Here is a 27,500-nt window from a genome sequence, read left to right as displayed (position 1 = left end):
ATATATATATATATATATATATATATATAAATATACAGTATATATGGCTATATGTGTGTACATATGTATTTATATGTGTATACATGACTCAATACATATATACACATGTAAACGAATATGTTTTTATATATATATATATATATATATATATATATATATATATATATATACAGTATATATGGCTATATGTGTGTACATATGTATTTATATGTGTATACATGACTCAATACATATATACACATGTAAACGAATATGTTTATATATATATATATATATATATATATATATATATATACACAGTATATATGGCTATATGTGTGTACATATGTATTTATATGTGTATACATGACTCAATACATATATACACATGTAAACGAATATATAGATATATATATATATATATATATATATATATATATATATATACAGTATATATGGCTATATGTGTGTACATATGTATTTTATATGTGTATACATGACTCAATACATATATACACATGTAAACGAATATGTTTATATATATATATATATATATAATATATATATATATATATATACAGTATATATGGCTATATGTGTGTACATATGTATTTATATGTGTATACATGACTCAATACATATATACACATGTAAACGAATATGTTTATATATATATATATATATATATATATATATATATATATACAGTATATATGGCTATATGTGTGTACATATGTATTTATATGTGTATACATGACTCAATACATATATACACGTAAATAAATATGTTTATATATATATCTTTAAGTGCATTAGAATCATTTGCCATTAAATAGATGAAAACATGATAAAACATTTATGCAATATTCATTTATTTTTTTTTTTTATTTTTTTTTTTTAGATTTTTATTGAGGTTGTGCGAGATCTATACAACTTAAATGAAACATCATATTAGTAATACAAATATAGATATTACATTTCAAATTAACATTTTCTATATATGTTGAAAGATAAATTCTCAATATGGAGTATCCTATTAAAAAAAAAAAAAAAAACAGAAACCTGGAACCTCATTTTCTTAATTAGCAGTGCGAATGATCATATTGAAACCAATGAACTCGAATTAGTTTAGCAATTGACATGTTAAGTATAAGCACAGATGAAAGTACAGTTCTACTATGAAGATAATATGGTAAAATAGATAAATATAGGTAAGTAGGTAAGTAGATTGCGGCATAGACAAGAGAAGCCACGTGGTTAGACCTCCTGAGTTAGGAGGTTCATTATGGAGGGTGGGGGATGGTAAATTGAATGCTATGGATAGGATATGTAGCTAAGGAGGCATTTAGATTATAAAGTAACATAGGCAGGGCAAGTAAACCTCGAATAGTGGCTCATCAAACATTTTAGATGAACATCAAGGCTAGTAACCTAGAGTCTGATGGAAAGGTTCTAACAATACTAGTGGTATATTATGGATTTTAGATCTGTTATTACCTTAGTAGATAATCAGGACCTCTAAGGGTTTAATTATGAGTATGAGAGCGTAATAAACAGTCTGTGCTGTTGAATTGAGAGAAGGAGCTGAATAGATGCTGGGCTGATATCATACTTGGCATATTGAGGCATAAAATCTAAACTTAGAGATTGGGCACTAGACATGCAGCTCAGTTAAAATAATGCGGGTAAGGAGATTATAAATAAAACTAGTAGTGGAGGTCCAAATAATAAGAGCGTTACTTATATACATTGAATTACATTTCGGTGTAAAACTATGCCTAAAACTATGGAGTTATGTATTTATAAAATATACACATCCCGCTGCCCCGGCCGCTGGCAGCAAGATGTCGTGTTCAGAAATCATAGCTAAACTCCAAATGTATGTAGGAAGTATAATAAGCTGCAGACATATAGGTGTTATAAGATGAAGTGCTTAAATGCTATTTATATAACAATGGGTATAAATAATCAGAGAGGGACCTGTAAGTGTAAAGTAGTATCTATACATGAAAACTAGGGAGGTAATGGCCTGGTCCCATTCATATATACATATACATAGCATAACATTCAATTTCTATTAATGCCCCAGTGAGTGTAGAAAAACATGTCAGGAGTCAAACAAATTTGCCAAACAAATGTCTAATAAACATAGCCTCAAGCATGAGATCACTCATAAATAGGGACTACCTAGTTTCTGTGGGGTAATCAATATGGAATATATAGTGCTATAAGAGAGGATAAATTATGAAAGATATCTCACCTCGGCTCCACGCATATTCAAACAATATGAAAGGCCACAAGTATGGAGTGATATGTGATTAGATATTTAGATGCTATTTCCCAGTAGGTGTAGACAATAAGGATCTAGTAAATACATAATGATAAGGCGTACAAGCGTTGCTGTCATCTCACAAGACAAACTAATTGGCATGAATTAAAACAGAGTTTGGTGTGTCAGCTGAATACCATGTTGTCAAAAAATACCTAAACAAACTGCGAAAAATATTGTATGACATCATCGGTATATTTAGTATAAATACTCCTCTCATCACTATTTAAACGTACAAGACAACTTTTGCATATAGTTTGAATTGCCTAGCTATATGTAATTAAACATGTTAATAAAATAACTGTAAATTAAAGAGCATCACCCCACACTGCGAAAGAGGACCTTGTAGACAGTAAAAATTTTTAGGCTATGGCGGCTCAGCTGAAGTATAACTATAAATGTCACCTGCTAGGACACTAGTTGCAGACCATTAGTGTGGAGTGTCCTTTATTCCACATGGTCTCTCTAAACAAATTTTGCAGACTAGGTGAGAGAGCAGTAAAGTGGTACGCTAGAAGGGAAAGTTTTTTCCTTAAACTAGCTGCAAATATCCCAATGCAAATGTCTATAGACACAGTAATACTATGTCCTTAATGCGTATGTAGGCCACTCAGGGTGTCCACAGAATGACTAGGGCTATGCAGGAAAGAGATAGACATTCGGCAGTCCAAAAGCAGCTATAACACATTATAATGATAGTGTTCAGTTATGTCTATCCTACTCCGGATTTAGGCTGGTACGGAGAGTCTTCCCTATCCACTCCAAACTGAAGCGCCCAACTGCCACAATTCTTGTGAGACTCTGTTTTATATGAAAATGAGACCACTTTCCTCATGAACAATACAGGTCTGGGGAGCCTACCGTGGAGTGCCAGAACCCCCATGGAGACATCGGCAGAAGGCTTTGAGGGAGGTAGCACCACACCTGTGTAGGTGGAATGTCCCTGCAACTCGTTGCTGGCTGCTAAGCTGTAATGGAGCCCTCCCGTAGGGCTTAGATGCCGGGTGGTTATTGGTGCGTCAGGGTAACGATCCTTACAGCTCCTCAGCATACGGCAAGTTGTGGCTGCGCTCCAAGAAACAGAGGGTTTAGATATTATGGGCAGGCATACTGTGTTGCTCTCTGTACAGGCCTCTGCAGTAAGTATGAGCTGTTCAGGTTGTGCGTCTCCCATTAACTCTGTAGGGAACTTAGCTTGCGAGAAAAAGGGAAATTCTTCATCAGTGCCCCTCGTGTCAGGTGAACAAGGAGGGATTTGTGACTCAGTCAATGGCTTGGACCTGCAGGTGAAGGGTCTACATACTTCCCTCAGAGAGTCCCATTCTTTCGTTATTACTGCTTGTAGTTTTGAAAAGTGGGCATCTAGGAGCGCTCCAGCCTCACGCAGAAAAAGTGCAGCCTCCGCCATTTTAAATAAGCCTCAGGGAGACCAAACTGACACGCCAGATGTTAAACAAGGTGCTCCGATAGGGGTGAAAATAGCACAGCGCGTGTCAGTCCTAAATCTCTAGGTTTGCTGCTGTAATGTCTTAGTCAGGGAATGACCAGTCGGTACAATTGTAATGTGGGTCACCAAGTTAATAGTGAAATGTACTCACATCTATAAATCCTTCTTACCTAGGCAGACTTAAGGAAGTTTCCCATTACTGATGTTTATCCCTGCTACACAAGGTCTCAGATTCGGCATCTAGTCGGTAGTTATAGGTAACAATGGTTAATTGCGTGTAGCTGCCGCAGCCTGCTCTTTACCTTAGGCCTTGTGGCGGCATTTCCAATTGCGACCTTAGTACTGTTGTGAGCAAGCCAAAATATTCTCAGTATCTTAGCGATCCACGTTATCAGCCAATTCTGAGGTACATTTTTTTTTGAGGATTTTCTCTTTAATTGAGTTATTTTGCCCCCAAATAGTATCCTTATGAACGGAGCTCAGCTCCTATGCGTCCATCTCCTTTGCTAGTCAGGCTCCGCCCCCCCCGCAATATTCATATTTAATAAAGATTTTAACTATGTATTTACTGTAAATATGTTACATTTGCTAACGTGAATATGCTATGTTGTTGCGCAATAGGTGTTAGTTTTTATTTCAACATTGACTTCTATTAGGGAATTTGAAAATGTGATGTAGTTTGCACGATAGTCAGTAGTTTTTTCCCTCTTTATTTTTCTCCATTGATTTCTAAGTGGGAATACATGCATGCACACGTGATTATTTAAGTTTTTGCTCTAATCGTATTAACTCTTGCGCAAAATAATTTTTTTTTATTTCTAATACGAGCGCAACCCGACTAGCACAAAAAGCTTAACTCTTGCAAAGTTTTTGCGGTTGCAAAAATTCGTTTTTACCACACCACTTGTAATCTAGCGCTTTATTTTTAGTAAATACAAAATGTCTGACAGTGAGGATTAGTAGGAAGCACAGTACAATACTGCAGTATTAGATTTAACTTGCATTTAAACAACTCTTATTTAGCATTTGTGTAATTGCTGCTCTTTCATATAAATTATATTAAAAATGATAATATATTTGTAAGGTTGTGGTTATGTCCCACTCATAAATAGATTGTCTGTCTGCTCCTGAGCTTATATTGTAACGTTCTGGAAAGATTCATATTTAAGATACAACTGTAACACCCACAGAGCTAACTGAACTAAATGCTTGTGCTAAATCAATAGCACATATGTAATAACCTAATAGCTGATCTGTATCACATGAATTGTTATGTGTGCCTTTAATTATACCATACGTACAGTTAATCAGAACCATTATTTATTATTATCTGTCTAAACCATTTAATATACTTTTTACAGACACGACCAGAGCACTGAGAGATATCAGGTATTGCTGTAACTGGAGTGAATAAGGTAGCCTTCTTCCTGAGCACAGACATTGGAGCCGGTTATCAGCATGAACTCATATGTGTTAGGTGAGTAAAATAGATATTATGCTGACTTTATTTACTGGGAAAATAGAATAGATCACTCATTAAACAAATATAAACTATTATATTTATATCTGCATCTTATAAGAATATTTGTGTCAACACCTGCTCTCAGATCACCTGCAACTCTACCTTCCCCTGCCCTGACCTAACTCATGGAACTCCCATAACTACACTTAAGCCTACCTTGTTCCCATGTGTGAGACACCCACAACTCCCCCAGTGAGTGTTCCCCACCCCAGAACCGCCATAATTTGTGTGTTTAATTTAACAGTGAGTGTTATTAAACTAATAATTTTTTTGGCTGATTATATAAATCAAACAACTGCAAGCTAAGACCCATCATAAGATCACTGCTTCTTAGCATTTTAAAATCTCACAATCTCACAAAATCTCATCTGTGATGATTAAGACATTATGTTCCCACCCTATTGGTTGAGCATAAGCCAGGCAGGGCTGTATGTGCAGTGGCTTGTGCAATGTTAAATGAGGATGGTGGATGCCACCTCTCTTGCCCAGAATACAGATGTACTTGTTCCCTGGCTGAGAACAATATCCACACGCACCATGTTTAATGGGGCCATATAACTTGTTTTAATCAGTAATCTGAGTTTTAGTTTACTATGAAGAAGAAATATTTCCATTATTTGTCTTTTGTTGTTTTAATTTGTGATTTACTGGTTAATAAATTTAAAAATGAACACAAAATAGAAGACATTTTATGGAGTGTAAATAAATAGTGTAAATAAATTATATGATTTTTGTAAGACGATGGATTCCAATATAAAGAATAAACTTTCTTCCTTTTATTTTTATGTAGAAAAACACTTGAAGAGTTCATACCCATCCTTCTCTACAGGAAGCATCAGAATGATACCGCAAACTCGAAAAAGTCTTAGACACCAATGACTGTTCACAAACATTGGGGAACTCACAGCTGACATTTAAAGAAGATGGTGAATTGGCAGGAACTGGGAAGCAATCATTATGTACAGAGAGTAATTTAGTCATCAAACAAGAGGACAACATTTATGCATTATCTAGTGAAATTATTATCCCAGAAGATAAACCACCCACATTTACTGAGTTTTCAAACATATTAAAGAAGGGAAAGTCTACAGTCTAGCCAAATGATTCATACAAAGGAGAAACCATTCATATGTACAGAATGTGAGAAAAGCTTCACATGTAATTTGCATCTCCCTGAACACCACACAGTTAACACAGTTGTGAAACCTCACACATGTACAGATTGTGGGAGATGTTTCTTATCTAAAGGAGGCCTTATGTATCACAAAAAGACCCACACAGGGGAGAAACCTTTCACATGTAACGAGTGTGGAAAATGTTTTACACAAAAGAGTGATCTGAAAACTCATGAAAGGAATCACACAGGAGAAAAGCCTTTCACATGTACAGAGTGTGGAAAAAGTTTTACACAAATTAATTGTCAGAAAACTCATGAAAGGATTCACACAGGAGAAAAACCTTTCACATGTACAGCGTGTGGAGAAAGGTTTTCAAAAAAAATTAATCTGAAACATCATGAAAGGATTCACACAGAAGAAAAGCCATTCACGTGCACAGAATGTGGAAAACGTTTTACAGAAAAAAGTGATCTTAAAACTCATGAAAGGATTCACACAGGAGAAAAGCCCTTCACATGTACAGAGTGTGGAAAATGTTTTACACAAATAAGTCATCTGAAAACTCATGAAAGGATTCACACAGGAGAAAAACCTTTAACATGTACAGATTGTGGGAAAAGTTTTACACAAAAGAGTACTCTGATAAAACACGAAAGGATTCACACAAGAGAAAACTATTTCACATGTACAGAGTGTGGAAAATGTTTTTCAGAAATAAGTAATCTGAAAACTCATGAAAGGTGTCACACAGGAGAAAAGCCTTTCACATGTACAGAGTGTGGGTATGGATTTGCAAACAAATGTAATTTAAAAAATCATGAAAGGAGTCACACAGGAGAAAAGCCCTTCACTTGTACAGAGTGTGGAAAAAGTTTTACACAAAAGGGTAATCTAAAAACTCATGAAAGGAGTCACACAGGGGAAAAACCTTTCACATGTACAGAGTGTGGAAAAAGTTTTACAATTAAGAGTAATATAAAAACTCATGAAAGGATTCACACAAGGGAAAATTCTTTCACATGTACAGAGTGTGGAAAAGGATTTACACAAATGGATCATCTAAAAGCTCATGAAAGGATTCACAAGGGAAAAAGCCTTTCACATGTTTAGAAAGTCAAAATAGTATTTGTATACAAGACAAATATTTACACACAAAAGAAACTTTATATACACACTGTAGAAACCTTTTCAAAATGATCCTAAAGAGGATAAACTTTCTAAAATTAAGCAAAAATAAAAGGATCCTATTGTAAATAATGCTTTCCAATTCCCTATTACAAAAGCCAATGTAATAATTGACACCTTGGAGATATATTTAATGTGTTCACAGTTCAGGTAAATCTTTTCTTTAAGAACTAGATGCTTAGCATTCTTCATTTTAGATACCAGAGAGATTACTGAGGTGAAACTGATTTTATATAATGAGAAATGGTACATGCAAGATCATAATCAGTTTCATTTAAAAGGCTACTATAACCTAAATGTACAGTATACTTAAGACAAACTAAAATCCCATAATTGGTATGTGCACATATAACAATCAAAATACGTTCAAAAGTTAGCTGATAAAGTTCAAGTGAATCCGTAGGTGTATCCTCCAACGTGACGTGCAGAGATGTGCCGTGAAGTTTAGTTAATTGTAAAATTGTGTTTATATTAAGTATATAAGTACACATTTTTGAAGTGGGGATTTTAATTGGAGTTTGGATTATATCTTTTTTATACTTTTCTTATTTTTTACAATTAACTAAACTTCACGGCACATCTCTGCACGTCACGTTGAAGGATACACCTACGGATTCACTTGAACTTTATCAGCTAACTTTTGAACGTATTTTGGACTTTTTTGATTGCTATATGTGCACATACCAATTATGGGATTTTAGTTTGTCTTAAATCTACTGTACCGTTATATATCTCGAAGGTCATTAGTTTCGTGTTTTACCTAACCTACACTAGGCAACCTATTTTAGGATTGTCCGATCACACTGTATACTCTAGCTCTTAGAGAGTTCTTAACTACATTGTATACCTCAGCTTTTAGATAAGTTAGACATGGATCCATGCGTATAATTTGATTTTAATTGTTTATGTATACCTAATTTTTTATCATATGTAATAAATTGTGTTATTTTACTTTAGCCTTTTAAGCTATACAGTGCTTACTCTCTTCCTTACTAATAATTTCTATCTGTTTAGCCTACTAGGAGGCTATATTGTTAGTAAGCTTAAGGCCCTCTTTGTAGCGCTCGGTCCACTCCCCTTTTCTATAACCTAAATGTATACTGGGTAAAAAAAAAATCATGAAAGGATTCACACGGGGGAAAAATCTTCCACATGTTTAGAAATTGGAAAAAGGTATCCCATGCCAGACAAGTATCACAAACCACTAAATATTTACACAGAAAATAAACTTTATATGCACAGTGTACAAACCTTTTTATAAATTATCTTGAAGAGGTCAAACTCTCTAAATAAACGCATAAACAAGGATCCTATTGTAAATAATACTTTCTAGATCCCAGTTACAAAATCTCCAGATTGGAAGTGCTCTCCTGCTGCCCTTTGTTCCTCTATATATGTGCAGCTCAGTTTCTCTCATATCAATGTGATAGAATCCAAACACCACACAGGAATATACAGATCTGTCTTCATATTGATCAGTTTACTTAAGTATTTGTCACCAAAGCACCCCCAGTGTTGTTTATTAATTTGCCTTACATTTAGAGAATAAAAGATTCTTTGTATGAATAGAGTGTGAGAAAAATATATAAACAAGAACATCCAAATAATTTATATCTGGGAGATATACGGCTAGATTATGAGTTTTACGTTAGAGGCTATGCGGTGCTAATGAGCAGTTTATGCTCACTTACAGACAGCGCTGGTATTCCGGGTTCTTAGAAACCCGGCATTAACAGCAAAAAAGTGATCGTAGAGCAAAATTTTACTTTACATCTCACCTCAATACCAGCGCTGCTTACGTTAGCGGTGAGCTGGCTTAACGTGCTTGTGCATGATTTCCCCATAGGAATCAATGGGGGAGAGCCGGCTGAAAAAAACCTAACACCTGCAAAAAAGCAGCGTTTAGCTCCTAACGCAGCCCCATTGATTCCTATGGGTAAAATACATTTATGTCTACACATAACACCCTAACATGAATCCCGAGTCTAAACACCCCTAATCTTACCCCTAATCTTACACTTTATATTATTAACCCTTTACATTATATTATTAACCCCTAATCTGCCGCTCCGGACACCGCCGCCATTTACATTATAGTTATGAACCCCTAATCTGCTGCCCCCAACATCGCTGACACCTACATTATATTTATTAACCCCTAATCTGTCGCCGCAACCTACCTACATTTATTAACCCCTAATCTGCCGCCCCAACGTCGCCGCCACTATATTAAAGTTATTAAAGGGACAGTCAACACCAGAATTATTGTTGTTTAAAAATATAGATAATCCCTTTTTTACCCATTCCCCAGTTTTGCATAACCAACACTGTTATATTAATATACTTTTTACTTCTGTGACTAACTGGTATCTAAGCATCTTCTGACCGCCCCTAATCACATGACTTTTAGTTATTATCTATTGACTTGCATTTTAGCCAATTAGTGCAGTGTCTGCCACTTGCCATGGGCGTGATTACAATGTTATCTATATGGCCTACATGAGCTAGCTCTCCCCTGCTGTGAAAAACTAATAAAAAAGAGTCAGCCTTCAAGGCCTTAAAAATTATCATATGAGCCTTCCTAGGTTTGCTTTCAACTAGAACACCAAGTGAACAAAGCAAAATTGTTGATAAAAGTAAATTGGAAAGTTGTTTAAAATTACATGCCCTATTTGAAAAATGAAAGGTTTTTTTAGACTTGACTGTCCCCTTATCCCCTAAACCTAAGTCTAACCCTAACCTCCACTAACTTAAATATAATTTAAATAAATCTAAATAAAATTACTATCATTACCTAAATAATTCCTATTTTAAACTAAATACTTACCTGTAAAATAAACCCTAATCTAGCTACAATATAAATAATAGTTACATTGCAGCTAGCTTAGGGTTTATTTTTATTTACAGGCAAGTTTGTATTTATTTTAACTAGGTAGAATAGTTATAAAAAAGTTATTAACTATTTAATAACTACCTAGTTAAAATAAAGACAAATTTAGCTGTAAAAAAAATGTAACCTAAGTGACACTTACACCTAACACTTACACTATAAATAAATTAATTCCCTAAATTAAATACAATTAAATAAAATTAGCTAAAAGTACAAAAAAAACCCACTAAATTACAGAAAATAATAAACAAATTACAAGATTTTTAAACTAATTACACCTAATCTAATCCCCCTAACAAAATAAAAAAAGCCTTCCCAAAATAAAAAAAGCCCTACCCTACACTAAATTACAAATAGCCCTTAAAAGGTCCTTTTGCGGGGCATTGCCCCAAAGTAATCGGCTCTTTTACCTGTAAAAAAATTACAAATTCCCCCACAACATTTAAAACCAACTACCCACACAACCAACCCTACTCTAAAAACCCACCCAATCCCCCCCCTTAAAAAAAAACCTAACACTAACCCCTTGAAGATCACCTTACCGGGAGAAGTCTTCATCCAAACTGGGCAGAAGTCCTCAACGAAGCCGGGAGAAGTCTTCATCCAGGCCTGGCGAAGTGGTACTCCAGACGGGCAGAAGTCTTCATCCAGATGGCATCTTCTATCTTCATCCATCCATCCAATCTGAATTCTATCAGCCAATCGAAATTGAAGGGACGCCATCTTGGATGACGTCACTTTAACGGAACCGTCATTAGTAAGAAGACTTTGTTGGAAGAGGATGCTCCGCGCCGGATGTCTTGAAGATGGACCCGCTCTGCGCCGGATGGATGAAGATAGAAGATGCCGTCTGATGAAGACTTCTGCCCATCTTCATTGAGGACTTCGGCCCGTTGGGATGAAATTTCTCCCGGGTAAAGGTGATCTTCAAGGGTTTAGTGTTATGTTTTTTTAAGGGGGGGATAGGTGGGTTTTAGAGTAGAGTTGGTTGTGTGGGTGGTGGGTTTTAATGTTGGGGGGGGATTTGTAATTTTTTTTACAGGTAAAAGAGGCTGATTACTTTGGGGGCAATGCCCCTCAAAAGGCCCTTTAAGGGCTTTTTGTAATTTAGTGTAGGGTAGGGCTTTTTTTTTTATTTGGGGGGCTTTTTTTATTTTGTTAGGGGGAATAATTAGGTGTAATTATTTTAAAAATCTTGTAATTTGTTTATTATTTTCTGTAATTTAGTGGGGGGGTTTTTTGTACTTTAGGTAATTTTTATTAATTGTATTTAATTGTAGTTTAATTTTAGGGAATTAATTTAATTATAGTGTAGTGTTAGGTGTAATTTTTAACTTAGGTTAGGTTTTTATTTTACGGGTAAATTTGTCTTTAATTTTAACTAGGTAGTTATTAAATAGTTAATAACTATTCTACCTAGGTTAAAATAAATTACAAAATTGCCTGTAAAATAAAAATAAACCTAAGCTAGATACAATGTAACTATTAGTTATATTGTAGCTAGCTTAGGTTTACTTTACAGGTAAGTATTTAGTTTTTAAAATAAAATTAATTAGTTTAATGATAGTAATTTTATTTAGATTTATTTAAATATAATTTAAGTTAGTGGGGGTTAGGGTTAAGACTTAGGTTTAGGGGTTAATAACTTTAATATAGTGGCGACGATGTTGGGAGCGACAGATTAGTGGTTAATAAATGTAGGTAGGTGGGCGGCGATGTTAGGGACGGCAGATTAGGGGGTTAATAATATTTAACTAGTGTTTGCGATGCGGGGAGTGTGGGCAGTTAGGGGTTAATATATTTATTATAGTGGGCGGCGATGTCCCGGGTTCGGGCAGATTAGGGTTAAACATTTTATTTTAGTGTTTTGCGATGTGGGACGGGCCTCAGTTTAGGGGTTAATAGGTAGTTTATGGGTGTTAGTGTTACTATTTTAGCACCTTAGTTATGAGTTTTATGCTATGGCGTTTGTAGTGTAAAACTCTTACTACTGACTTTCAAAATGCGGTACCAATCTTGACAGGAGAGGGTCTACCACTCACTTTTTGTCAGACTCGTAAGTACCGGCGCTATGCAAGTCCATTGAAAAAAGAGGGATACGCAATTGACGTAAGTTGGATTTGGCGATATTTCCAAGTCTGGCCAAAAAAGTGAGCGTACACCTGTACCTGCAAGGACTCGTAATACCAGCGGACATTACAAAGCAGCGTTAGGACCTCTTACGCTGCTTTTTAAGCCTAACGCACAACTCGTAATCTAGCCAATAGTTAAGTGTGCACATCATATGGATGCAATAATTTTTATTGAGATTTAAAGATCAAACAAGAGTCTCACAATTTCAGTAAACAAGTAGGTGTGGGGTCTCGCAGGCTCCCTGAATCAGAAGGCACAAAAAAGGAACTGAATGGACACAATGGTCCAAAATGTCCATATGGAAAAAAAAGAAAGAAAACAATAATGTGTACTAGCACTTCCATCACATCAGGAGGGAGAACAAAATCAATATAATTAAACCGATAAAGGGTAGGATACATTACATTCAGGATTGTAATCATAGTAAGGGAAATAAGCTCTGGGGGGAGGAGGGAAGAGAAGGGGGGGTGCATCTTGGAGTCATATTCTGGTTATATCACTAATACAAGGGAGATGCATCATCGACCATGAGGAGGGCTGACTTTGTTAGTTGCTGTATATGAGAGAGATCCTATGGTTGGTGGGGTGCTGTGTATGGGTCTTGGGCTAGAATATCTGGGAACCAGATAATGTTGTATTTATATTTCCAGTCTGCCCATGTGAGTTCCAAACAAGTCCGATTTGTTAAGTGAGTGAAATATGTCATTCTCCATGGTATATAGGTATGATATTGTGTTTTAGAATTTCATGCCACTTGGGGGGTGGACTCCCTTTTCCAAGATCTAGCTATATTGTTTTTAATAGAATGAGAAAAGGAATATACATAACAGACTATGGTACATAGGGAGATTTGTGTAGGCCTAGGTGCAAGATAGCCATAGCGGGGAGTTCTTGATGCTTGAATCTTCATTCTCAGAGAGGGTCAAGAAACACACGCCTGGATTAGAGTTTTGTCCGGTAAAACTTGCGGAGCTAACGCTCCTTTTTTTTTCCAGCTCACCCTTAAGCCAACTCTGGTATTACAAGTTTTCTGAATGGCTGCTTTAGCCTCAGAAAAGTGAGGGTTGAGGCCAAATTTATCTCCACTTCTACCCTCAATACCAGCGTTGCTTACGGTAGCGGTAAGATGGGAAAAATGTGCTTGTGCACGATTTCCCTATAGGAAACAATGGGGCTGAGCTGGCTGAAAAAAAACCTAACACCTGCAAAAAAGCAGGGGTTCAGCTCCCTAACGCAGCCCCATTGTTTCCTAAGGGAAATACATTTCTAAGTCTACACCTAACACCCTAACATGAACCCCGAGTCTAAACACCCCCTAATCTTACACTTATTAACCCCTAATCTGCCGCTCCGGACACCACCGACACCTACATTATCCCTATGAACCCCTAATCTGCTGTCCCTAACATCGCCGACACCTATATTATATTTATTAACCCCTAATCTTCCCCCCCAACTCGCCATCACCTACCTACACTTATTAACCCCTAATCTGCCGACCGGACATTGCCTCCACTATAATAAATGTATTAACCCCTAACCGCCGAATTCCTCCCCGCGTCGCAAACACTATAATAAATTTTATTAACCCCTAATCTGCCCTCCCTAACATCGCCGCCACCTTACCTAAAATTATACCCCTAATCTGCCGCCCCCTACCATCGCCGCTACAATAATAAAGTTATTAACCCCTAAACCTAAGACTAACCCTAACACCCCCCTAAGTAAATATAATTTAAATACATCTAAATAAATTTACTATAATTAAATAAATTATTCCTATTTAAAAATAAATACTTAGCTGTAAAACAAACCCTAATATAGCTACAATATAACTATTAGTTACATTGTACTATTTTAGGATTTATATTTATTTTACAGGCAACTTTGTATTTATTTTAAACTAGGGTACAATAGCTATTAAATAGTTAATAACTATTTAATAGCTACCTAGTTAAAATAATTACAAAATGACCTTAAAATAAATCCTAACCTAAGTTACAAATACACCTAACACTACACTATCAATAAATTAATTAAATAAACTACAATGATCTAAACTAAAAATACAATTAAATAAACTAAACTTTATTACAAAAAAATACAAACACTAAATTAACAAAAAAATAAAAAAATATTACAAGAATTTTAATCTAATTACACCTAATCTAAGCCCCCAAAATAAGTAAAATTCCTACCTATACTAAATTACAAAAGTAATCGCTCTTTTACCAGCCCTTAAAAGGGCTTTTTGCGGGGCAGTGCCCAAGAGTAATCAGCTCTTTTACCTGTAAAATAAAATACAAGACCCCCCAACATTACAACCCACCACCCACACACCCCTACTCTAAAACCACCTGATCCCCACCCTTAAAAAAACCTAACACTACCTCCATTGAAGATCACCCTACCTTGAGTCGTGTTCACCCAGCCGGCACCGATGGCCAGAATAGGACATCCGGAGCGGCAGAAGTCTTCATCCGATCGGGGCAGAAGAGGTCCTCCATCCAGCAGAAGTCTTCATCCAGAGCGGCATCTTCTATCTTTATCCATCCATGACCTTGCATTCTATTGGCTGATCCAATCAGCCAATCGGATTGAACTTCAATCCTATTGGGCTGATTACATCAGCCAATCAGATTTTCCTACTTTAATTCCGATTGGCTAATTGAATCCTATCAGCCACTGGCGGAATTCAAGGGATGCCATCTTGGATGACATCATTTTAAAGGATCCTTCATTTGTCGTTAGGTCGTCGGGAAGAAGGAGGATGTTCCTCGACGGATGTCTTGAAGATGACCCGCTCCGCGCCGGATGGGATGAAGATAGAAGAGTGCCGCTTGGAGAAGACTTCTGCTGGATGGAGGACCTCTTCTGCCCCGATCGGATGAAGACTTCTGCCACTTCCGGATGTCCTATTCTGGCCCATCGGTGCCCCGGCTGGGTGAACACGGCTCAAGGTAGGGTGATCTTCAATGGGGTAGTGTTAGTTTTTTAAGGGGGGATCGGGTGGGATTTAGAGTAGGGGTGTGTGGGTGGTGGTTGTAGATGTTGGGGGGGTCTTTTATTTATTTTACAGGTAAAAAAGCTGATCACTACTTTGGGGCAATGCCCCGCAAAAAGCCCTATTAAGGGCTGGTAAAAGATCTGATTACTTTTGTAATTTAGTATAGGGTAGGGAATTTTATTATTTTGGTGGCTTTTTTATTTTATTATGGGGGCTTAGATTAGGTGTAATTAGATTAAAATTCTTGTAATATTTTTTATTTTTGTAATTAGTGTTTGTTTGTTTTTTGTAATATAGTTTAGTTTATTTAATTGTATTTAGTTTAGATCATTGTAGTTTATATAATTTATTGATAGTGTAGTGATAGGTGTATTTGTAACTTAGGTTAGGATTTATTTTACAGGTAATTTTGTAATGATTTTAACTAGGTAGCTATTAAATAGTTATTTAACTATTTAATAGCTATTGTACCTAGTTTAAAATAAATACAAAGTTGCCTGTAAAATAAAATATAAATCCTAAAATAGCTACAATGTAACTAATAGTTATATTGTATCTATATTAGGGTTTATTTTATAGGTAAGTATTTATTTTTAAATAGGAAAAATTTATTTAATTATAGTAAATTTATTTAGATTTATTTAAATTATATTTAACTTAGGGGAGCTGTTAGGGTTAGACTTAGGTTTAGGGGTTAATAAATTTATTATAGTAGCGGCGATGTTGGGGTCGGCAGATTAGGGGTTATAAGTGTAGGTAGGTGGCGGTGACGTTGGGGGGCAGATTAGGGGTTAATAAATATAATATAGGTGTCAGCGATGTTAGGGGGGCAGCAGATTAGGGGTTCATAGCTATAATGTAGGTAGCGGCGGTGTCCGTGTCGGCAGTTTAGGGGGTTAAATAATTTTATTATAGTGTTTGCGATGTGGGGGGGCCTCAGTTTAGGGGTTAATAGGTAGTTTATGGGTGTTAGTGTACTTTGTAGCAGCTGTAGTTAATAGCTTTATGTTCCAGCGTTAGCCCATAAAACTCTTAACTACGACTTTATAATGCGGTAGGAGACTTGGAGGTAGAGGCTGTACCGCTCACTTTTTCCAAGACTCGTAATACCGGCGTTAGGCAAATCCCATTAAAAAGATAGGATACGCAATTGACGTAAAGGGATTTGCGGTAGCCAAAAGTCACGGAAGAAAAGTGAGCGTACATACCTGTACCTGCCATACTCTTAATACCACGGGTGTTAAAAAGCAGCGTTAGGACCCCTTAACGCTGCTTTTTAAGGCTAACGCAGAACTCTAAATCTAGGCGACAAATTCTAAATGGGTTTGACTTTTTGACATTCCCTACCATAGTGAAGCAGGTCACTTGGGTGACCACATTTTCTCCAGCAAAGAGGGGGAAGATCCGGGAACATTCTGGCTAATCTTGTGGGGACATATACCAATGCAATATAACTTTCTAATATGTATCGTACATGGTTACACAGTGTAGAGTTTTTTTGGTAAGTGCAAGTGTTCATTGCCATATTTGAGATGGGGTGGTGATGTTTAAAAGAGAGTCCCATCTATGAAGGATGAGGTGCCAGTGTAGGGGCGGAACGGTGTAGTGTGTGGATAGTATTTATGTAGCTTGTGGCCCCTTTACCAATGGACTCCGAGGCGGTCAAGGGGCGAGAATATTTGGGGACAAATCCCACCTTGTGATGATGCTCTTAATTCTGGTAAATTCAAAGTTAAGAAAGGGGGGCGATTTTAGAAGGATTTCTAATTGATCTAGGGTAACAAATTTGTCCTGAGAGGTAGTTGAACCAGAAATCAGAGACTCGCCTTTGACCCCCAAACTTGCTATTTTATGTGATGAGTTTTACTTAAGCCTGTGAACAGCCGGAAATGAAGGTGATGGATGATGGATGCAGAGCTACTAAACAACAGTGGCAAATCTTATCCCAGACAGACACTCTAGGGACTACAGGGTTTGTAATTCAAAGAGTTCTTTGACAGGTGATTGGGGTCCAAATAGGTTCCCTGAGGTGGATCTGAAAGGGGAGTGAGGCTTGTTCAATTGTTCTCTCCACTTGTCAGAGGATTGTGTTACACCCCATTGGGAGATGTGCGTAAGCATTGCTCCTTTATAGTATTTCACAACCGATGGGGAGGCCAGGAATCCTAAGTGAGGGGCAGGTAGGCGCCACAGCAGCGCTGTGGCGAGGTGCAGGGGGTGTTTTTTGTTTGAATTTAACGTTTTATAGCACAACGTTTTTTTGGTAAGGGTTAAGTATTCCTTTCCTTGTGGGGCAATCTAGCTGACAAGTTGGGATGCAGTTATCATAAAATTGTGGGTAATTTTTATCGTTTAAAAGCAGTTTTGGAAAAATGGTATGCTTTTTCTCTAAAGGCGCAGTATCCGTTTTTTCAGATTGTTATTTTTTTCATAAAATAAAGGTATTTCAAGTCTGTTTGTGGTCATTACTAGCCTGTTTTAACATGTCTGACATTAAGGAAAGTCAATGTTCCATGTGTTTAGAAGCCATTGTGGAACCCCCCACTTAAAATGTGTCTCTCATGTACTGAAAGGGCGTTACATTGCAAAGAACATATTTTAGCTGATAAAAGGTATGTCTCAGGATATTCTCAGTCAGAAGAGAATCAGGTATGCCATCTACTTCTCCCCAAGTGTCACACCTTTAACGGCCCGCCCAAAGCGACGCAAGTACTTCTAGTGCGTCTAATTCTTTCACCCTGCAAGATATGGGCCGCAGTTATGTCTACTAACCTTACAGAGGTATTATCTACACTGCCTGTTTTGCAGGTTAAGCGTAGTAGGGTCCGGTATTAAGTAAATGCTGGGCCCTCTGATGCTTTCTTGGCCAGCTCCGAAGTACCCTCACAGTTGTTCTGATTTGGGGGTGAGTCGAATCGCTGTCTGAGGGAGAGCTTTCTGATTCCGGAAAGATGTCCCTCAACAGACTCGGATATGACGGCCTTTAAGTTTAGAGCTTGAACACCTCTGCTTGTTACTCAGGGAGGATTTAGCGACTCTTGATGATTGTGACCCTATTGTCATACCTCCAGAGAAATTGTGTAAAATGGGATAGATATCTAGAGGGTCCCTGCATACACTAATGTTTTTCCCAGTCCCTAAGAGGATTTTGGACATTGTTACTAAGGAATGGGGATAGACCATGCATTCCGTTCTCATCCCCTCCTACTTTTAAGAAAATGTTTCCCATATCTGACACCATTCGGGATTCATGGCAGACGGTCCCTAAGGTGGAGGGAGCTATCTCTACCCTAGATAAGCGTACAACTATACCTATTGAGGACAGTTGTGCTTTCAAAGGTCCTATGATAAAAAAATTAGGAGGGCCTTCTAGAAGAAATTGTTTATTCATCAGGGTTTCTTCTACAACCTATAGCGTGCATTGTTCCGGTAACTACTGCAACCGCTTTTTGGTTTGAGGCTCTAGAGGAGTCTCTTAAGGTTGAGACACCATTAGATGATATTTTGGATAGAATTAAGGCTCTCAAGCTAGCTAATTCTTTTATTACAGATGCCGCTTTTAAATGGCTAAATTAGCGGGCAAAGAATGCAGGCTTTGCCATTTTAGCACGTAGAGCGTTATGGCATAAGGTCCTGTCTGCTGATGTGTCAATCAAAATCTAAGCTGTTAGCCATTTCCTTTCAAAGGTAGAGAACCCTAGTTCGGCGCCTGACTGAAGGAGATCATTTCCGACATTACTGGAGATAAAGGCCATGCCCTTCCTCAGGACAAGACGAATAAAATGAGGGCCAAACAAAATAATTTTCGTTCCTTTCAAACTTTAAAGGTGGACCCTCTACTTCCTCCTCTGCACAAAGCAGGAGGGGAATTTTGCTCAATCCAAGTCAGTCTGGAGACCTAACCAGACCTGGAATAAAGGTAAACAGGCCAAGAAGCCCGCTGCTGCTACCAAGACAGCATGAAGGGGCAGCCCCCGATCCGGGACCGGGATCTAGTAGAGGGCAGACTTTCTCTCTTCGCTCAGGCTTGTGCAAGAGATGTTCAGGATTCCTGGGCATTAGAAATCGCGACCCAGGGGTATCGTCTAGAATTCAAAGATTCTCTCCCAAGGGGGGAGATTTCATCTTTCACATTTGTCTGTAAACCAGACAAAAAGAGAGGCGTTCTTATGCTGTGTAGAAGGAGTAATCTGCCCAGTTCCAAAAGTAGAACAGGGGCAGGGGGTTTTACTCCAATCTGTTCGTGGTTCCCAGAAAAGAGGGAACCTTCAGACAGATTTTAGATCTCAAGATTCTAAACAAATTTCTCAGAGTCCCATCCTTCAAGATGTAAACCATTCGGAAAATTTTACCAATGATCCAGGAGGGTCAATATATGACCACCGTGGATTTTGAAGGATGCGTATCTTCACATTCCTATCCACAAAGATCATCACCAGTTCCTCAGGTTCGCCTTCCTGGACAAACATTACCAGTCTGTGGCCCTTCCTTTCGGGTTGGCCACAGCTCCCAGAATTTTCACAAAGGTGCTAGGGTCCCTTCTGGTGGCGCTAAAGGCCGCAGGGCATAGCAGTGGCGCCCTATCTGGACGATATCTTAATTCAGCGGCGTCAACTTACCATTTAGCCAAATCTCACACACGGATATCATGTTGGCTTTTCTAAGATCTCACGGGGTGAAGGTGAACATAAAAAAAGAGTTCACTTGTTCCTCTAACAAGAGTTCCATTCCTAGGAACTCTGATAGACTCGGTAGACATGAAAATTTTTCTGACGGAGGTCAGAAAATCAAAAATCTTAACCACTTGCTGAGTCACTTCATTCCATTCCTCGGCCGACAGTGGCTCAGTGTATGGAGGTAATTGGACTAATGGTAGCGGCAATGGACATAGTTCCGTTTGCTCGCTTGCATCTCAGACCACTGCAACTGTGCATGCTCAGACAGTGGAATGGGGATTATGCGGATTTATCTCCATGGATAAATCTGGATCTAGAGACCAGAGACTCTCTTCTTTGTTGGTTGTCACAAGATCATCTGTCCCAGGGAATGTGCATCCGAAGGCCAGCATGGGTCATAGTGACGACGGACGCCAGCCTTTTGGGCTGGGGCGCAGTCTGGAATTCCCTGAAGGCTCAGGGTGTGTGGACTCAGCAGAAGGCCCTACTTCCAATAAATATTCTAGAACTGAGAGAGATATTCAATGCGCTTCAGGCGTGGCCTCAGCTGGCTTCGGTCAAATTCATAAGATTCCAGTCGGACAATATCACAACTTTAGAATATATCAATCATCGAGGGGGAACAAAGAGTTCTCTAGCGATGATAGAGGTTTCCAAAATAATTAGATGGGCAGAGACTCACTCTTGCCATCTATCAGCAATCTATATCCCAGGAGTGGAGAACTGGGAAGCGGATTTTCTAAGTCGTCAGACTTTTCATCCGGGGGGAGTGGGGAGCTCCATCCGGAGGTGTTTGCACAATTGATTCATCAATGGTGCACACCAGAATTGGATCTGATGGCATCTCGTCAGAATGCCAAACTTCCTTGTTACGGGACAAGATCAAGGGATCCTCAAGCGGTACTGATAGATGCTCTAGCAGTACCGTGGTCCGTTCAACCTGGCTTATGTGTTTCCTCCTTTTCCCTCTCCTACCTCATCGGATTGCCAGAATCAAACAGGAGAAGCTATCGGTAATCTTGATAGCGCCTGCATGGCCACTGCAGGACTTGTGTGCAGATCTGGTGGAAATGTCATCTCTGCCACCGTGGAAACTGCCTCTGAGACAGGACCCTTCTCATTCAGGGTCCGTTCCAACATCCAAATCTAGTTTCTCTGCTGCTGACTGTCTGGAGATTGAACGCTTGATTTTATCTAAGCGGGGATTCTCTGAGTCGGTCATTGATACCTTGATTCAGGCTCGAAAGCCTGTCACTAGGAAAATTTATCATAAGATATGGCGTAAATATCTTTATTGGTGCGAATCCAAAGGCTACTCATGGAGTAAGATCAGGATTCCAAGGATTTTGTTCTTTCTCCAAGAAGGATTGGAGAAGGGGTTATCAGCTAGTTCCTTAAAGGGACAGATTTCTGCTTTGTCAATCTTACTACACAAACGTATGGCAGATGTCCCAGACGTTCAGTCATGGGAGGCCTCGTTTGTCAGGCTTTGGTTAGAATTAAGCCTGTGTTTAGACCTGTTGCTCCGCCATGGAGTTTGAATTTAGTTCTTAATGTTCTTCAGGGGGTTTCCGTTTGAACCCATACATACCATAGATATTAAACTTCTATCTTGGAAAGTTCTGTTTTTAGTTGCTATCTCTTCTGCTCAAAGAGTTTCTGAGCTATCTGCGTTACAATGCGATTCGCCTTATCTTATATTCCATTCTGATAAGGTGGTTTTGCGTACTAAACCTGGATTCCTTCCTAAGGTTGTTTCAAATAAGAATATTAATCAGGAAATTGTTGTTCCTTCTCTGTGTCCTAACCCTTCTTCTAAGAAGGAGCGTCTGTTACATAACTTGGACGTGGTTCGTGCCTTGAAGTTTTACTTGCAAGCGACCAAGGATTTCCGTCAAACATCTTCTCGGTTTGTTGTCTATTCTGGAAAGCATAGAGGTCAAAAAGCTACGGCTACCTCTCTTTCTTTTTGGCTAAAAAGCATCATCCGTTTGGCATACGAGACTGCTGGACAGCAGCCTCCTGAAAGAATTACAGCTCATTCTACTAGAGCGGTGGCTTCCACATGGGCTTTAAAAGCGATGCTTCTGTTGAAGAGATTTGTAAGGCTGCGACTTGGTCTTCCCTTCATACCTTTTCCAAATTTTACAAATATGATACTTTTGCTTCTTCTGAGGCTATTTTTGGGAGAAAAGTTCTTTCAAGCAGTAGTGCCTTCTGTTTAGGTATCTGTCTTGTCCCTCCCGTTCATCCGTGTCCCTGTAGCTTTGGTATGTATCCCACAAGTAAAGGATGATCCGTGGACTCGTCGTATCTTATAGAAGAAAAGGAAATTTATGCTTACCTGATAAAGTGATTTCTTCTATGATATGACGAGTCCACGGCCTGCCCCTGTCAATTTAAGACAGATTATATTTTTTTATTTAAAACCTTCAGTCACCTCTGCACTGTGTAGTTTCTCATTTTTCTTCCTATACCTTCGGTCGAATGACTGGGGGGTGGAGTCAAGAGAGGAGATATATAGACAGCTCTGCTGTGGTGCTGTTTGCCACTTCCTGTTAGCAGGAGGATAATATCCCACAAGTAAAGGATGAATCCATGGACTCATCGTATCATAGAAGAAATCAATTTATCAGGTAAGCATAAATTTCCTGTTTTATTTTGTGTAATTTAGTGTTTTTTTTGTTTTTTGTAATTTCGGTAATTCTATTTAATTTATTTAATTGTCTTGTAATGTTAGGTTTTACTGTAAGGACAGGTTAGGGTTTTATTTTACAGGTAAATTTGTATTTATTTTCACTAGTTAGTTAGTAAATAGTGAATAACTATGTATAACTAATCTACCTAGTTTAAAATAAATACAAATTTTCCTGTAAAATAAAGATTAAAACATACGCTAGATACACTATAACTATTAGTTTATATTCTAGCTAGCTTAGGTTTTATTTTACAGGTATTTTGTTTTAAATAGGAATTATTTAGGTAATTAATAGTAAGTTTTTATTTGTAATTATTTTAATTAGTTTAAAGTTAGTGAGGGTTAGGGTTAGGTTTAGGGGTTAATAACTTTAGTATAGTGGCAACGATGTTAGGGGCAGCAGATTAGGAGTTAACAAGTGTAGTTAGGTGGCGACGATGTTGGGAGGCAGCAGATTAGGGATTGATAAGTGTAGTTAGGTGGCGACGATGTTAGGGGGCAGATTAAAGGGTTAATAACTGTACTGTAGGTGGTGGCAACGTTAGGGGCAGCAGATTAGGAGTGTTTAGACTCGGGGTTTATGTTAGGGTGTTTAAACATAAAAAAAAATCCCCATAGACCATTAATGGGCTGCATTACGGAGCTTTACGCTCCATTTTCGCAGGTGTTAGGCTTTTTTTTAGCCGGCTATCCCCATTGAAGTCTATGGGGAAATTGTGCACAAGCACGTAAAAGCAGCTCATAGCAGCGCTGGTATTTGTGTGCGGTATGGAGCTCTAACCTGCCATACGCCCGCAAATGCTGGCTTTTTTATACTCTTAATACCAAGCGCTAGAGGGAGTACCCATACTGCTAATAAAAGATGGGGATGTTACTTTCCCTATAGCGTTCAAGACTCGTAATCCGGGCGAAAGTGTCAGCTTTGTTACTTTTTGTGATAAAAGGTTTGCTTGAGTCTGGCTAGATTTTTGTTGTGATCTACGTAATTCTAATTAACTAATATGGGTTTGGATAGCAGTAATTTTACGTTTGGGGCTACCTGTGGTCTGAAGATTGGCCATAACTTGGTCGTGGTCTGACCAGGGGCAGATAGAGATACGTGCTCGTCTGACCAAATCAAGACTCTTAGCCTCGCAGAATATATTATCAAGTCTACCATATGTTTTGTGTGAGTAGTTGGTGTAGTCCTCTGTCTTTTGGGGTGAAATGATCTCAAAACTTAATAATATCCAAATTGGGACATAATGGTTCAAAATTAAGAGATAGGAGTTTAGATTGGGGGTTCTGCTTAGTAGGGGGTCACTGTTTCCTGTCCACTGTACTATCCCAATTCATGTTAAAGTCACCTGCTAAGATTACTCTTGCTTGTCTGAACTGTTCCACTACCTGTAGGACTTTCCTACTGGTATATAGATTGACGAGTATTGGGTAAGTAAAGCTGAGACCAATGTGTGTAGTATGTGGTCTAATCTGCAGATTAGGATCGTGTATCTAGCTTGTGGGTCATTGATTACCTGTATCTGTTCAACTGCTAGTCTCTTATGTCTTATCATAATGGCTGTCCCCCCTAGTTCTTTTGGTGAATGGAGAGTGTTGGATGGTTGTGTAAGTATGGGAGTGGAATCTGTGAGGAGTAGCTGACTGCCCAATGGGGTTTCCTGGAGAAACATATTCAATCCGGGCAGTGGAATTTGAGGGAACGAGTTTGTAGGCTATGCTTAAAGGAAGAAAGTAAGGCCTCTAGTATTATGGGTCATAAATCTAAGAGAATCCATTGTGTATGTTAAGCGTTAGGGGCAGAATGGGTCATATTATCATGGTATGGAGGTTCAATATTAATGGTGTGAATAAACTATTTAAGGGTCGGGGGAGGTGGAATAGGGGGGTGTTAGACGAAGTCCTCGAACTAAAGCAATGTATCTATGGTGTGAGGTGGAAATAATCCACCTGGGTGGAACCCTGGCATGGCTTCCTTACGTGGGGGTTAAAACAGATAGAGCAGGAGAGAGCTGATACCAGCCCTGCTCTAGAGTACAAACAATATAATGCATAGAAACAGTTTTATAAACTAAATTTTATTTGCGAAAACAGCATTTACTAAACAACATTAGTTTGGAACCTGTCCCTACCCTCAGGGAAGGAGTGGATACAACCTAAAAGGAAAGGGGAAGTGACCCCACCTAGACAAGCTAGGCAGGAAAGGGGGAGGTAGGAGGGGGTCCAAGTGGAGGGAAATTAGTTAGTTTTAGGCACAAAAGAAGGCAACCCACAGGCTATATAAGTCAAAGCAGGCTGGTCCACTATCAGCCAGCCCTTTAGTGTTAGTATAAATCCATCACTAGAAAATGCATTGCAGATTATTGTGTCTATGTGGTTTTCAGTCCGATGGTGGGACCCCCAGAGAGAATTTTATATGTCTGTTGCGTCATAAAGTTGTTTCATGAATCAATTTATTAGTGTGAGTGCACTTAACCTACCTCCTATTACAAGACTGTTTGCTAGCCTGCACCCACCATTTGTAATGGATTTTACCCTCCACACTGCACCATCACATCACTACACTGAGACCCACTTGCACAATTTTTGGGTGTGCACAAGTATACTTAATCCCATCATGGATACCACTGTGAGCCAGGCTGGGCCTACAAGCTAGAGTGCAATTATCCCTGCCATCCCAGCTGACATAGAGGGAGCAGAGACACATACCCTCACAGAGGGATATGAAGCAAGGATTCTCTTTATATCAGAGCTACCAACTACTGCTGATTATACAGACAACAAACCATCTTCCCTGCAAAAAATTGAAACTGAAATAAAAGAATTGGATCTACAACTACATGTTTGATACCTAGAGGCTTTAGGAAAAAGAATATTCCTACGATTGGACGCTCTAATCCTGACTTCTGCAAGTTAAGGTGTGCATGTTAAACAAATGTTTGCTGGATTTAATTGTTACTGGTAGTTGAGGAGGTAAGGGTTTTGCTGCTTAACAAACAAACGGAACTGAAACTGTTGGCAATTTATAAGAACCTATTTTACAACAGGATACAAGTAAAAATTGGGCTTGAAAAACTGAAATACACCAGTGATGTGCTGTCATAGGAGGCAGGTGAGGCAGCGCCTCACCTGTCCTATGGTGTGTATTACACTTTTAAAATAATGTTTAATAAAGATTTTTTTTTTTTTTAAAGTTTATGTATATATAAAAAAAATTGTAACAAAAAGGTAGCCCCACACACCCCCCCACACCCCTGAATGCCAATTCCACCCACCGTCATGTATCTGAGTCATTATGAATTGTCATTGTGGGGATGTCCATTGCAATCCATATTGCGCAAGTGGAGTAGAGGCTGTGAGCTGTTCAGGTCCCCCTCCATTGCGCAATATGAATGCTTGACTTCATAAATTTTCTTAGGACTAGAGCTGCGCCACCCAGTGGCGTTTTAGCTCTTCAATGGCCCATACTGCTCTATGAAGGAGGCTAGTCTCTAAAAGCCTCAGAGTCCGGAGGCAATCAGCAGTACTGTTTATGGATTCACGTGACTGTGAGTTGTCTGTCACACGTCACGTGAGCCAGTGTGACAAGAGCTGCTGCGTGGCTGTGCCTGCCGTGAGTAATGTGATGTGACTGACGCCCTCATGGCTGACGCTGATCACAACTAGGCAGAGTCCAGGGTAAAAATATGCCAAAGTAGTTAAGAAAAACTTTATTCTAAACTTAAGCAAAATATAGGAGACTACCGTTTCACCTTTGCGTCCTCAACCTCCCCTGTATTGTGCAGGACAAGGCCAAGCTGATTGACTGCTCCCATTTAGGAATATACATCTGCAAGTTTCCCAGGTAGCCAACAACACTTTAGGCAGCAGCTTTCCGACCGTGTTTTGGAAATGAAATCCAACTTGCAAATGCAAAACCAGTTGTACATGTTACTGACTGTAAACACAGAAAGTAATTAGGAAATCCTCTTCTATGGTTTTTGTGCCCATAGTAAAATATACTATGTGTATGTGCCTGTTGTAAATACTCTGGTTTTAAACTATTGACTGCTTCTGCTTGTAAGATGTAAAAGATACCTCAATACTGTCCCTTTAAATAGCTCTTTTTTTTTCTTTCTTGCGGGGTGGGTGTGCACAAATTGCTGATGGACGTTTTCTACAGCATACATTTTTAACATATTGGTTAGAAACCTTTTATTTTTGCACTGTTGCTTGCAAATAACAGTGTTTAACTCAGAAGAGCATTGCTTTTCTGAAGCTCACTTTAACTATGTGTTTAACACCTTTTGCAATAGTAAAATCTTCTAACATTATTTTATTTTTGCACTTGAATGTCCCCTTAATCACACTGCACACATTAATTCAATTGTTGTATGTTTAATGCTTGACTTTTTTCCATTAACTTATGTAAGGACTAACTTGCAAGGTGCATCTCTTTCTGTCTCTGCCTCTGTGTGTGGCGTGTCCCCCTCCTATATGTGTCCCCCTTGCTATGTGTTTTGCCTCCTACCACTGTGTG

The 27,500-nt window shown here is 38.5% G+C and overlaps 1 protein-coding gene and 1 long non-coding RNA gene across 2 annotated transcripts in view; both read left to right on the top strand.

Annotated features, from left to right (window-relative positions):
• LOC128659842 (uncharacterized) overlaps positions 1-6,336 on the top strand; it is an 18,975-nt gene extending 12,639 nt beyond the window's left edge. The window contains exons 2-3 of the long non-coding RNA XR_008402484.1: positions 5,117-5,232; positions 6,068-6,336. This is a non-coding gene — a long non-coding RNA (uncharacterized LOC128659842). The remainder of the gene's footprint in view (positions 1-5,116; positions 5,233-6,067) is intronic.
• A 27-nt stretch (positions 6,337-6,363) lies between these two features.
• The window catches only part of LOC128659838 (gastrula zinc finger protein XlCGF26.1-like), a 111,707-nt gene continuing 90,570 nt past the window's right edge, over positions 6,364-27,500 (top strand). Inside the window, exon 1 of the mRNA XM_053713412.1 lies at positions 6,364-7,350. Within this exon, the coding sequence (XP_053569387.1) occupies positions 6,378-7,350 (973 nt within the window). The 5' untranslated portion in view covers positions 6,364-6,377. The remainder of the gene's footprint in view (positions 7,351-27,500) is intronic.

The sequence above is a fragment of the Bombina bombina genome, chromosome 5 (assembly GCF_027579735.1).
Source record: "Bombina bombina isolate aBomBom1 chromosome 5, aBomBom1.pri, whole genome shotgun sequence".
Classification (NCBI taxonomy): Eukaryota; Metazoa; Chordata; class Amphibia; order Anura; family Bombinatoridae; genus Bombina; species Bombina bombina.
Note: the sequence above shows the minus strand (reverse complement) of the source record. Positions and strands in the feature narration are given on the sequence as shown.